This window comes from Symphalangus syndactylus, chromosome 12, assembly GCF_028878055.3.
Source record: "Symphalangus syndactylus isolate Jambi chromosome 12, NHGRI_mSymSyn1-v2.1_pri, whole genome shotgun sequence".
Taxonomy (NCBI): Eukaryota; Metazoa; Chordata; class Mammalia; order Primates; family Hylobatidae; genus Symphalangus; species Symphalangus syndactylus.
Window position 1 is genome coordinate 81,581,068 of NC_072441.2, and position 12,349 is coordinate 81,593,416.

A 12,349-nucleotide genomic window follows, 5' to 3' on the forward strand; every position below is an offset into this window, starting at 1 on the left:
AGACAGAATCCCCTCTACATCATCCCTGGAGGTGACAGCTCCCCAGTAGGTTTTCTGCGACCCACTCACCCCCACCTATCATCCAAATGGATTTCCACGCACACTGATCAAACTTCAGCCATATTTCCCCACACTTAGCTCTGTGCCTCAACATCAGTGACCACGCTCACTCTTGCCTAGACTACAGGGTATTTGTCCAGGTTGCTCTGTATCTTTATCCCCTATGCTGCCCTCAAACATGTGCATGCATATACACACGCACACACATGCACACATGAGGACACAGGCATGCATACGCACACACAGGGTCTAGCCTCTGGGAGAGGCTCAATGACTTTAAACTTCATTTAATCCTAAAGAGCAGAGCTAGAGGTGGTGTGAGTTAATGTTAAGTGATTTCATTTCAAGTCTCCGAAAGAGATGGTGGGATTGGGATGGGGGCATATAAAAGATGCTAAACACCCAGCCCAGGAATCCTTGTAGAAGAACTGTTTCCTGGAGATGAGTTCAGCAAGTCCATTCTGCTTGTCTCCTCTCAGACACCAGGAAGTCCCAAAGACCTGGGTCTGGGTGCTGCTGAGTAAATTAGACCTGCCTCCATATCCCTTTCTCTCACTCCCACATCTCCATCCAGGGCAGCTATCAAACTGGAACCCCACTGGGGGCTTAGAGCAATAATACCTCCACAGGTCTATGAGGGCTGCATGGTCACCAGAGCCCCTTGCACACTGCCTGGCCAACATGCTCCAGCCCACAAGATGACAGCTGTAGATGAAGAAACCAAAGACACAGATCACAGACATGATTCTCTTAGACCTGAGCTGGAACTTAACTTTCTTGGATCCCATGCTTTGCTCCTCCTTCTGCATCATCTTGAGCTTGTACCCAGGCTAGGGTAACAAAGGCCTGGGAATTTTACTCTTTCTGATGTTCAATTCTGATTCTTCAGTTGGCCAACTCAAACTGACATGTATTAACCTCCTGAAAAAAAAAGAGAGATCAGATTTTAAAGTAACTAGGAATAGCATAGATGAAGTAGAGAAACAGTCAATAATAGGAGAAAAGACAAAATGTCTGCATAACTATTAATAGAACATATCAAAACACAGGAAAATTTGCATGACATTCTAAAAGTCATCTAGTCCTGCCTCCCATCAAATTATTCTCCACCAAAAGGCCTTCAAAAGATTAGTTGGCACTTAATTAAACATTTGCTGGGCCAGACAGTTGGTAAACTTAGGAAGTGCTGCTACTGGCCTGAGAAGAGTGTGTTAGCAACTTCTTCCTTACCTCCTGCCACTTCCACCCACACGTGCTGCTCCCACTCTCTGGAACATTTGGGAGCATGTCTTCATGAGGGACAGCCTTGAATTATGTGCAGGCTTGTGCTCCCTCCTCCAAACTTTTCCTTCCTCAGACTAAAACTCCCCTACTCGATTTTCCATTTTTTAACAGGCACTCTATCTTGGTGCTTCCCAAAGTTTTTGCTTTTTTTCTGAATCATTGCAATGTGAGAATGATTGTCTTAGACAGCAGCATCCATAACTGGCCCCAGCCCTCTGAGTTTGGAGTAGACATGGGCAGGCATCGGCTCCTTGGTGCAGCCCCAGAGACACTCCCCTTGGCTGAGTGCTGTGCTCCAATGGAGGCAACCGTGGCTTTGATCATGGCAGTGAGTGAGTGGGAGTGAAGGTCTTAGTCCCAGAGGATGGAGAATTAGGGAGAGGAGAGGGAATGTCTCACATGTGAACATTCAGGAGGAAGCTCCTCCACTGCTGTCACTGAAGCATAAAAGTTTAGCTCCTGTTTCTTGCAGTGTATCATCAACACAGGAAAGATGACCTAGCAGCAGCTGCAGCAGTGCCAGATCCCCTGCCAGTCCCCTCCTGGGCCCCCAATCCCTGCTCTGTACCCCACAGCTGGCAGAAGTGGACTTCCTCCCCATGCTAACAGGAATACCGCCAAAGCCAAAGAGGCTCTTCTGAAGCCTCCCTTCCCCCCAGCATCTAGGCAGTAAGTTGCTCCCTGCACCCTCTCCAATCTCTTCCTTCCAGAATCACAAAGCCCAGAAATTACCTTTCATCTACTGAAAGAGAAAGATACCTTCATAGACCAACAATCTGAGAGCAGTTCATCAACGGTCTCCTCCCTGCTCCTCCTCCAGACAACAGCAAGGATTGCACACGTGGGCCATGTTTCAGGCATCTTTCCTGAACAGCAGACCTGCTCTCCATTCTCTATTTTGACACTGTGTGGTCAGGACCAGTCAGTTCATCTAACTGTTGCCTCCACCACCACTACTGCCACCTGCTGGCTCAAGAAGGCATCTCAAGTATGGAGTTTTCCTTCTTTAGCTCTCTGTACCCCTGGGTTCCACCATTTTGGGGGTCTTAAGTAGCAAGGATGATCGAAATTCTAAGAAAGAAAAACTGCTTTAGACAATGGTAAAGTCTTAAGAATTTTCTCTCTCCAATCCTTCAGCTTCAATCAAGACAATTACAATATTTATTTATCACCTCCTCTCCTAAGAGAGCTGACCCCTCAGTCTGCTCCTAAGCCTGTTTTGAACATGCTGAGATGACTCTTCCTTTCCTCTAGAGGCATGGGGACTCTATCTCACTCATCACACACACCTCCTTCCCTCGTGCTCCCACCCTGAGCACCCCACAGCCCACAAGACCCCAACTCTCATGAGCAACAAGGAGAAGACCTTCCCAGGCCACTGGGCCTCCATAGGTGGTGAGTGACTCCTCCCAGATCCTTCCCAGAAAACAGCAGGAATTAGACAAAAGTATACTCAGGACCATCCTGGGGACCAGGTGTGCCATCTTTCCCCTTCCTTATCCTCTTTTTAAATTTATTTATATTTTTGTGGTAGGAACACTTAACATGAGCTCTATCCTCTTAACAAATTGTAAGTGTATTAATACAATGCAATATTGTTGACTATGGGTGCAAAGTTGTTCAGCAGATCTCTAGAGCTTATTCATCCTACTTAATTATTTTATGCCTTTTGATTAATAACTCATTTCATCCTCCCCTTGTCCCTGGTAACCACTGTTACAGCCTTTGATTTAATGAATTTGACTGTTTTTAGATACTTGATGTAAGTGGAGTGATGCAGTATTTGTCTTTCTGTATTTGACTTATTTCACTGCATAATGTCCTCAAGGGCCATTTATGTTGTTGAATAAGGCAGAATTTTCTTCCTTTTTAAGGCTGGATAGTGTTCTATCATGTGTATATACCACATTTTCTTCATTCATCTGTTGATGGACATTTGGGTTATTTTCACATCTTAGCTAAAGTTTGATTAGATAAAGCTGCTTATTCTAGCTGCTACTGTTCCAGCCCATGCTGCCTCCTGTGGCAAAAGAAGATCATTAGGGAAACACAGTGCTGCCTCCCACTTTATTAAAAAATACGAAGACCTTGTAAAGCTGGTTAAGAAATTGACAAGAACTACTTCAAATCATCTGAAAATGTCCCCCAAATTTCCTGACTTTGTGATCCCACACTCAGTGAAGGAAATGGGTCTTTGCTTTTCACTGCCTTCCTTACCTGTGCAAAGAGTTCTCGCTTTGTGCCCTGAGCCTGCAGAAGGAACTGTCAACCTGCTGAGGGATTTTCTCTTCATCTCTGCTCTCTCTATTAAGACATATGCCCCAGTGGGCCCCCAGTTTATTGCCCTTGCTGGTAGCTGGGAAGGTGATGGTGTCACAGGACGAACAAGGAAACAGAAGCCTGGTGGGCACCTTAGGAGGAGCCCTCAGGTAGAATGTGGACTCCACAGCAGAGCCCAGTAGAGCTTCACTCAAGAGAATGACTCCCATCTACCCACAGGATCCTCCCCTACTGTGCCTTGCCCAGCTACCTCCCTGCCAAGTCCACTCCATCTTGTGTCCTCCTCAGTGCTCCTGAAGCAGGTCTCACCACGCAGAGAATGTGTGTGTGTGTGTGTGTGTGTGTGTGTGTGTGTGTGTGTGTGTGTGTGCGTGTGCATGTTGGAGGGTGAAGAGGAGATGCAGGGCAAGAGAAACCCCAGCTGCAGGGAAGGGGAAATGAACACTCGCTGAAGCTTGAGTCCATCTCTGCTTGGGAGCCTGGATCAGATGGCGGCTGTATCCTGGACAAATCCAACATGATCTGGGATTTTCAGCCTACACAGCCCAGCGGTACCTGCCTCCTAGAATCTCTGGGCCTCATACAGATATATTCATGTTGGAAGCTGACCCTGAGAAACAGATCTCCATCTCCATAAAGCTGGATCTCCTTCCTCTGACAGTTTATTTGATTCTTATCTCCCCTGCTGAACTTTGTCTTGTATATCCATTCATTTATTCCCCAAATATTCACTGCGCATCTATTATATGTCAGGCCCTTGCCCAGCACTAAAGATGCAAAGAATAATAAGAAAGCCCTTTCCTGGATTAGGGCACTGTATGAGACAGAAGACAGCATTGCCCCCTGGCAGAACAGATGGGGAGTCAATCCATGGGGAGCATGTCAGGCATGTTCAGAGATGGTATCTCTTAACTGCAGCAGGGTGGGGGACCAGAGCAGTCCACGTGGAAGGTGGAATTTTCAGATTGTATCTAGAAGATAAAAAATAAATAAATATCAATAAGACAAAAAGGAGGGGGATACTCCAGTTAGAGAGAAAAGCAATTGCAAAACTATTGAAATAATATTATTCCATCTCCTTATTGACAATAAGCATTAACTATTGCCTGGCCAACATGTGCCAAGCCACACACTGGACACTGCAGAAACAGAGATTTTAAAAAGTAATTGGTTCCTGATCTCTACACTACATCATGTGAGAGAGTAGATCAGGAAATAAATAACTACAAAATACGGGGATAAAAATTTCAGAATGAGCTTGGCTAAGGCAACTAACTGCCTGGGAAAGTGAGAGAAATCATGCCCAAGGAGAATTTCCTATGAGTTCAAGGCTGAGGAGGAGAGAGGGAGGACTCGGCTGGCAGAGCAAAAACTCAAGAGTTTAGAAAAATAAAAAAAGTCTAGCATATTTTGGAAACTGCAAGTAGCTTTACCCCAGAATCTACGGTAAAAGTAGAAGACTGAGCTGAAAGTAGACACCAGATTAGTAAGAGTTTTGTTGACCCAACCAAAAGCCTTGGGCCTCATCTTAAATTCAATAGTAAAATTAAGCTTTTGTTTTATAAAATTCACTTTGGCAATGCTGTGGGGGTTGAATTAGTGGTGGGACTCTTTGGAGACAGGGAGACCTGTGATGATGATGCCACAATAAAGGCAGCAACCATGGCTGTGAGAGGATGGGGGACCAACTTGAGAGCAATGTGCCCTGCGGCTCTCAAACATACTCTGGCTTAGAAGCCTGTGGCTCAAGAGGTAGAATCTGCAGGTCCTGATAGCACATTTGGTGTGAGGTTGAATAGGAAGCAAGAGTCTGGGATGATCCCAGGTTTCTGGTTAAGTCTTGGTGGACAGGATGCTATTCACAGAGTTGGAGCACATAAGAGGAGCAAGAGGGGCATGTTAGGAAAAATGTGGAAGGTGTTGAACTCTGATTTTGTAAAATCAGCTTGAGGTACCAAAGTACATCCAATGAATGTTAATATTGGGACCTAGAGCTCAGGGAAGAGGGTGGGCTTTGGGATTCTCTATGCAGAGCTGGTACTTCCAGCAATGGTGGATAATAATATCAGCAGCAAGGGTGAAAAATGAAGGTGCAGGTGATGTTGAAAGGATTCAGCAGAGGAGAAAGGGCTCGGGAAGGAGAGTAGATGAGGCTGTAAGTGGGAGGCTACCCATGTCACAGACGACCAAAAGGGAAGAGGGTTAAAATATAGGACACAACTGTAACAATTACTGCAGTAAAGTCAAATGGGGCCAGGCGCGGTGGCTTATGCCTGTAATCCCAGCACTTTGGGAGGCCGAGGCGGGCAGATCACGAGGTCAGGAGATCCAGACCATCTTGACTAACATGGTGAAACCCCGTCTCTACTAAAAATAGAAAAAATTAGCCGGGCGTGGTGGTGGGTGCCCTAGTCCCAGCTACTCCGGAGGCTGAGGCAGGAGAATGGCGTGAACCCAGGAGGCGGAGCTTGCAGTGAGCCGAGATCTCGCCACTGCACTCCAGCCTGGACGACAGAGCGAGACTCCGTCTCAAAAAAAAAAAAAAAAGTCAAATAGGATAAACTCTGAACCATGTCCATGAGGATTTCATAGAACATTCTTCCCCCTTTATATAGTCAATGAGCAAAAATACACAAATATCAAGAGAAACTTACCCAATGGTGATTGATAAACAGTGAAAGGGGAGGATGTATATCTGGTTCCCATGGGCCAGATATGAGCCATAAGGGAGGGAAAACTGGCTGTCCAGGTGGTCTAAAATCCTGTCCAGGAGGTGAAGATGAGGAATACCAGCCAAGAGAGGCTGTAGGAGAGCTTGCCAATGCCTAGGTGCTACAGGAGCCATGCACAGCTAGACAAAGCAGACATGCCTGTCATACTAAAGAACTGTGGCCAACACCCAGCCAGCAGGGAGGGGAGAGTCTGTGAAGAACACATTCAAGTTCTCCACGGGAGAAAGGTCAGCCCTAAGCACCTGCCAAGCCCAGAAAGCTCCTATGCCAGTTCACAAAGTTTTCAGGTCTTTTTTTCTCGTTCCTTTGCAGCCCCTACCCAAATGGACAAGAGGCAGCTGGGTGAGCAAGGGAATAAAATTAAAAACTTCTAGTAGCTAATAAAGAAGTTACTCTTTTCTGTGCAGCCTTCCTTCCTGCAGTAGTACCAAGTAGGAAAGAGAAGGAAATTCAACATTCAAGGAAAGACCTTCTGATTACTGAAATAAGATTTTTTTATGTAAATAGAAGTTATTTTTATGTAAATAGAAGTTTTTTTATGTAAATAGAAGTAAGAAATCATGCGATTTCTTAGCATGATTCTAAAAGTCAAGGGCATTTGCTAAAGATTTCATTCCAAGAGAAAGGGAAGAGCCAGCCCCACAGAGAGGGTTTTAAGAGGCATCAAGAGAAGAAATAGAGTTGCTTTCTGACTATCATGCAGGTTCTGCTTGTTCAACAAGAATTATACAGAGAGATAGAAAAAGGCATGGAAAAAAATAGAAATACTTTGCCAAAAAAGCAGGGAGGGGGATCCTAATGGAGTTAAAATTGCTGATACATAGCATGTCCCTGGGCTGATACAATATGCAGATATACAGGGCCTTCAGACACACACAGAGAGGAACCACTGAATGGCCCAGTGACTTTTTTGGCCTAAATTAAGTTACTATCTTTTATCAATAACATTGATATCAACTCTTCCTACTCAAAAGTGAAATCATCCATTAATAGTTAATATTAAAATATCTAATCTTACTGTGAACACCACCAAGAGCTTTGGCTGGAAGGCAGGAAAAAAAAAAAAAACTCTATGGAGAAGAGTTCTGAGGAAAATATTGAGTTGGAAAAGTGGGATTATAGGGCCAACACCAGAAAACGAGAGAATGAGACAGAAATGGAGACACAGAGAGAGAGGTTCAGCAAACCAATGAAGACACCTGGCCAGCATTGACAAAAACAATAACTAATATGAATAACAAACATTTTTGGGGGGTACTTCATACATGCCATCTCCAGTCTTTACAATTCTATGAGTCTAGTGAGGCACTGTAATGGATAAGGGTGTAGGTTTTGCACTTGCAAATATGCCTGGCATGTTATGAGCAATCGACATAAGTTATATATTATCTTAAGATGACGGTGACATTATATCATTTTATAGATGAGGGAATTGAGACCTGGATTACTAGGAGTTGTTCAGCAAGTAAAGGATGAAAGCAGGACTTTTTTTTTTTTTTTTTTTTGAGACGGAGTCTCACTCTATTGCCCAGGCTGGAGTGCAATGGCGCGATCTCGGCTCACTGCAACTGCAGCCTCCCGGGTTCAAGCGATTCTCTGCCTCAGCCTCCCAAGTAGCTGGGATTTCAGGAATGCGCCACCACGCCCAGGTAATTTTTGTATTTTTAGTAGAGATGGGGTTTCACCATGTTGGCCAGCCTGGTCTCAAACTCCTGACCTCGTGATCCGCCCGCCTCAGCCTCCCAAAGTGCTGAGATTACAGGCATGAGCCACCACGCCTAGCAAAAGCAGGATTTAAAGCCAGAAATCTGACTTCAGGGTCCTCTTCTAACCCTAATCTAGGCAAGCCGAGCTTTGACATTTATCTCTTCTTCCAGCCTCTCTCATGGAGGCCCAGCAACCTAAGAAGCCTGTTCTGTGTTTCATCTCAGTAGTGGTTCCTTCCAGCCAGCGAAGGAAGTCACTTAGCCACCAAACCCTAAGTGAAAGGTAAGGCTGGTAGCTGGGATACCAAATGTAACACTGCCAGGAGTGCTGACCTTTACAGAGGAGGGTTTTAAAGACTGGAAAGATAATGGGCAAACGGTGTCCTACTGAAAGTCCAGTGACTGATATACTTTCATTCACTGAGAACTTCTTGAGCCAGAAATAGGAGAGGGAAGAAAGGAGAATGAGAAAGATAACAATGGCTAATAGAAATCACTACATTTTTTATATTGCTGTCACAAATGACTGCCATCTCCATATCTAGATTGGTAGCTTTGGTCCGGAGCTGAACATCAGTTGAGGCTGGGTCTCCTAAATTGGGGGTGAGAGCTGCTTCTCAACAGCTTTGAGGAGAGAGAGCTGATGAAAAAAATTATGAAAGAAAGAGGAAATTCTTATGAGAGGAGTGGGCTGCCCCAAGACCATGACTCCATCGTCGATTATTCCAGTGATGGGGGTTAAATCCCAACCCATTCTCCTCTTTTATTTAGGTTCATTTGAGGTTTAATTGAATATGGCATTATTTATCCTTGTGAATAAACCCTATATGAGGTTTCTCCATCTTCATCTCATGATCTTCTATTTGATAAACACTTGTTAAACTGAAATGAACTAAAGGCCTCAGGTCTCCCCAGTGACGCAAGGGCCAAAGCCATATTTCCAATAACCACCCAAGAGGGTTCACTCTAACTAAACTCTTCTCAGACTTAAACCCATATTCTTTTAGCACAAATCTGTTCCCGTTTCCTCAGCTCTCATTAAAAGTAACACTAACACCCCAAAACCTGGTGAAACATTGTACCAAAGAGTTAAACAAACTAGTGACTAATACAAATTCTTGAGTTTACATGATGGCAGATTTTAAAAAAAGAACAACTTGCTGAAATGCTGAAACTCTCTCCACTTGTAAGATAACAAAATTGGCTGAAGTCATTGGAGCCAATATGGCAGACTGGAGTCTGCACAGAAAATGTGTGCTGATGTCACAGCCAAATTTCCACTGCACATTTCATACTGACCCTCCCCGAAACTGCACACATGACCCATGAGGTAGCATGAAGAGATAACTTCCCATGCCCAAGGACTTTTTCCGGCCCTCCCTTTTCCTTCCACCAATCACCTACTAATCCCAGAATCTAATCCCTAAACTTTTCCAATGAAATTACTGCCTTAAAGCCAGCACAGGGAGACAGATTCCAGCTGGACTCTTATCTCCTTGATGGTCAAGTTGCAGTAAAAAGCTTTTCTTTTCTCAAAAACCTGGTATCATCGTATTGGCTTCTAGTAGATTAGGAAGCAGCCCTCTTGCTCCAGAGTCATCTTCAATTCTCGATTTTCTGCACAGTCAGTAAATAAGTCCCATGAATCTGCCTGTCTAATGAGGCCTTTCTCATGGGCACCCAGACGCATGGCTGCCTTCCTTCAGATGTGGATATTTTCATAATTTCTTTAAAACAGTCTCATTCGACTTTTACTTCACCACCCCATCTCCCAATCCATCCTAATATTTAAATACCTTAGGCACAATCTTGTCACAATTTTAATCAAAAGTCAGTAGAGATTCATTCGTGATGACTGCCAGGATGAACCTCCTAAATCTGAGTTCAGGCACCCTGTGTCTAAGCCTACCCACCTTTCTCACTCCAGCCTCCCATCGCCACTCCTGACACACCCCAATTCCAACCACAAAGACCCTGGTCAGGCCTTTAAAAAAGGCAAGGAAGGAATTCTGAGAGGCAAATTTTTGTGCCCTAAGACAGGATCTGGGGCTAACCCAATTGTGTGGGGTGGTAAGAAGAGGTTTCAGAATCTCACATTAGAAAAATAAAGAAAAGAAGAATGTCAAAATGGCTATAATCAATTCAGGGTTGCTCTCCTAGAAAGGTGGGGAAGGGGCAGGTTCAGAGGAATTAAACTTTAGGGGTGGAAGAGGAGCTGGAGACCATGTGTCAACAGTGGGCCAGCTTTTCTGCTCCTAGCAACAATGAGCCTCCCATCCTCAGAGCCCAGGACTCTTCACTGCAGCCTCATTTTACCGGCCTGAATGTTGAGGGGTCTAGGGAGGGGTGGGACAGCCAAAGGGGGCGATTCATCATGGCTCTATTCTGGTGTCCAGGGCTTGTTGTGCTGGGAGCTATGGAGTCACACAACAATGGCCCCTTGATGATGCTGCAATGACCTCATAAGTGGAGGTCATTTCCCCTGCCCCCACCCCCAGCTTCCTCAGATCTGGGCAGAGGAACCAGAGGGAAAATCCACCTTCCCAGGCACAGCCATAACATCCACCTCACTCAACTGCTTGTCAAGTTCACCACCAACACAGAGGGGTAAGTTGCATTTGGACAGGTGGAAGTGGCCACTCTTTGGCCTCTTCTGTCCTGGGAGTGACTTGAAGTACCCCACGCACTGAGCAGGGTTGGGAAAGTCATGTTTGAATGAAAGTTTCCTGTTATTTTCAGTGGTAAGAACCGGCGTGTGCTTCACCTTGGAATACAGTCTCAACAATTTTAGAGTTCAACTTAATAATATGCCTCCCCAGAGAGCTATACTGATTTTAAAACAAAATTTAAAATGTTATTCTTATATTATTAAAAGAAATCAAAGAAATATAACTGATTAGATCCAACTTGAAGTATTGTGAGGGACTGAAAATCCTTGTCCATATCTAGGACTTAAACTGTCTGTATAGAAATGCCTAGCTCAGGGCAAAACTCAACAGGGGAGAAAAGGAATTCCCTTCTGAAAATCACATTTTGTGGCTCTATCATTCAGATTTTCAGAAAAATTGGAATTTCATGGTTCATCTCCTGATTTCTTCCCTTACCCTATTATTTATCAGAACCTGGATGGAGGCAAAGGAGTGGGCAGTTCTAGAGTAGCCCGTGGGAACGCACTCATGGCAGGGATTAAATTACTTTCCCTCCCATGGCCTCAAGTAAAGAAAGCAATTCTCAAGGTTTGCGGGACTTAGGTGGGACACAAGATTAAAAGCAGTGTCCTAGGCCCCCAAGTCAGCTAATATACCTCCTATCTATCTTCAGAGGAACGAGAATTGGCCTTAGAGGAGCGAAACTTCTATTGTGCCATGAATGCCTTGAGCAATCTAGTCAAACTTAGGGACTCCTTGGAATCATGTTTCTAAATGAATTAAATACAACATATGGGGTTACAGAGACACCAACTCTACTGAAATACAGTTTCAGTGGGGTGGGGGAGGTGGGGGGTCCAAAACCCTAGGTTAAGAACTCCTACTAGAGTCTATGGCATAGAAGCAAGAATAAGTGAAAAGAAAGCAGAGTTAAGGGTGGAGAGATTAAGAAATGCTATCTCAAACTCATACAAGGATGAGGGCAGCCCTAAATGAGAAGATGATCTAGAGCCTGAATGCATCTCAGGGTAAACTTTCTTAAGTACAAGGATAAGCTGTAAGAAGCCTGTAGGTAGCCTCTCCCACCTACAACCCATCTCATATTTCTTTGCAGGGCTCAGATAATCAAGGAACAATGTCGAGTGATGATAAAAGTAAATCAAGTGACCCCAAGACTGAGCCCAAGAACTGTGATCCCAAGTGTGAACAAAAGTGTGAGTCCAAATGCCAGCCCAGCTGTTTAAAGAAGCTGCTGCAACGCTGCTCCGAAAAGTACCCACAGGAAAAGTGTCCAGCACCACCCAAGTGCCCACCCTGCCCCTCGCAGTCTCCTTCATCCTGCCCTCCCAAGCCCTGCACCAAGCCCTGTCCTCCTAAATGCCCTTCGTCCTGTCCACCTGCTTGCCCACCTCCCTGCCCACCTCCCTGCCCTCCCCCAGAGTGAGGCACTGTGGGCACTACCCAACCCCACCACCACTGCCACCTCCGCCATGTACAATGCTGTGGGGCTGGGGACTGAAACCATGAACTGACAAGTAAACGTGTTCCTCTGCTGTGCAAGACTTCTCCTGGTGTTTCTGGTGGGTTTTGATTTGTTTTGTTTGTTGTTTTACAGCACTAAACTACCAACAAGCAATCC

General features: G+C 45.0%; 1 protein-coding gene across 1 annotated transcript; it reads left to right on the plus strand.

The window, feature by feature from the left end:
- The first annotated feature begins 10,521 nt into the window (after positions 1 to 10,521).
- Positions 10,522 to 12,270, plus strand: LELP1 (late cornified envelope like proline rich 1). Its single transcript, XM_063628107.1, has 2 exons — positions 10,522 to 10,669; positions 11,825 to 12,270. Exon 2 carries the CDS (start codon positions 11,846 to 11,848, stop codon positions 12,152 to 12,154), a length of 309 nt encoding a protein of 102 aa, XP_063484177.1. The 5' UTR covers positions 10,522 to 10,669; positions 11,825 to 11,845; the 3' UTR covers positions 12,155 to 12,270.
- The last annotated feature ends 79 nt before the right edge of the window (positions 12,271 to 12,349 follow it).

What these genes read in the sequence shown, in the direction of transcription:
- LELP1 (XM_063628107.1), top strand. Translation starts at nt 11,846, where the DNA reads ATGTCGAGTGATGATAAAAGTAAATCAAGTGACCCCAAGACTGAGCCC.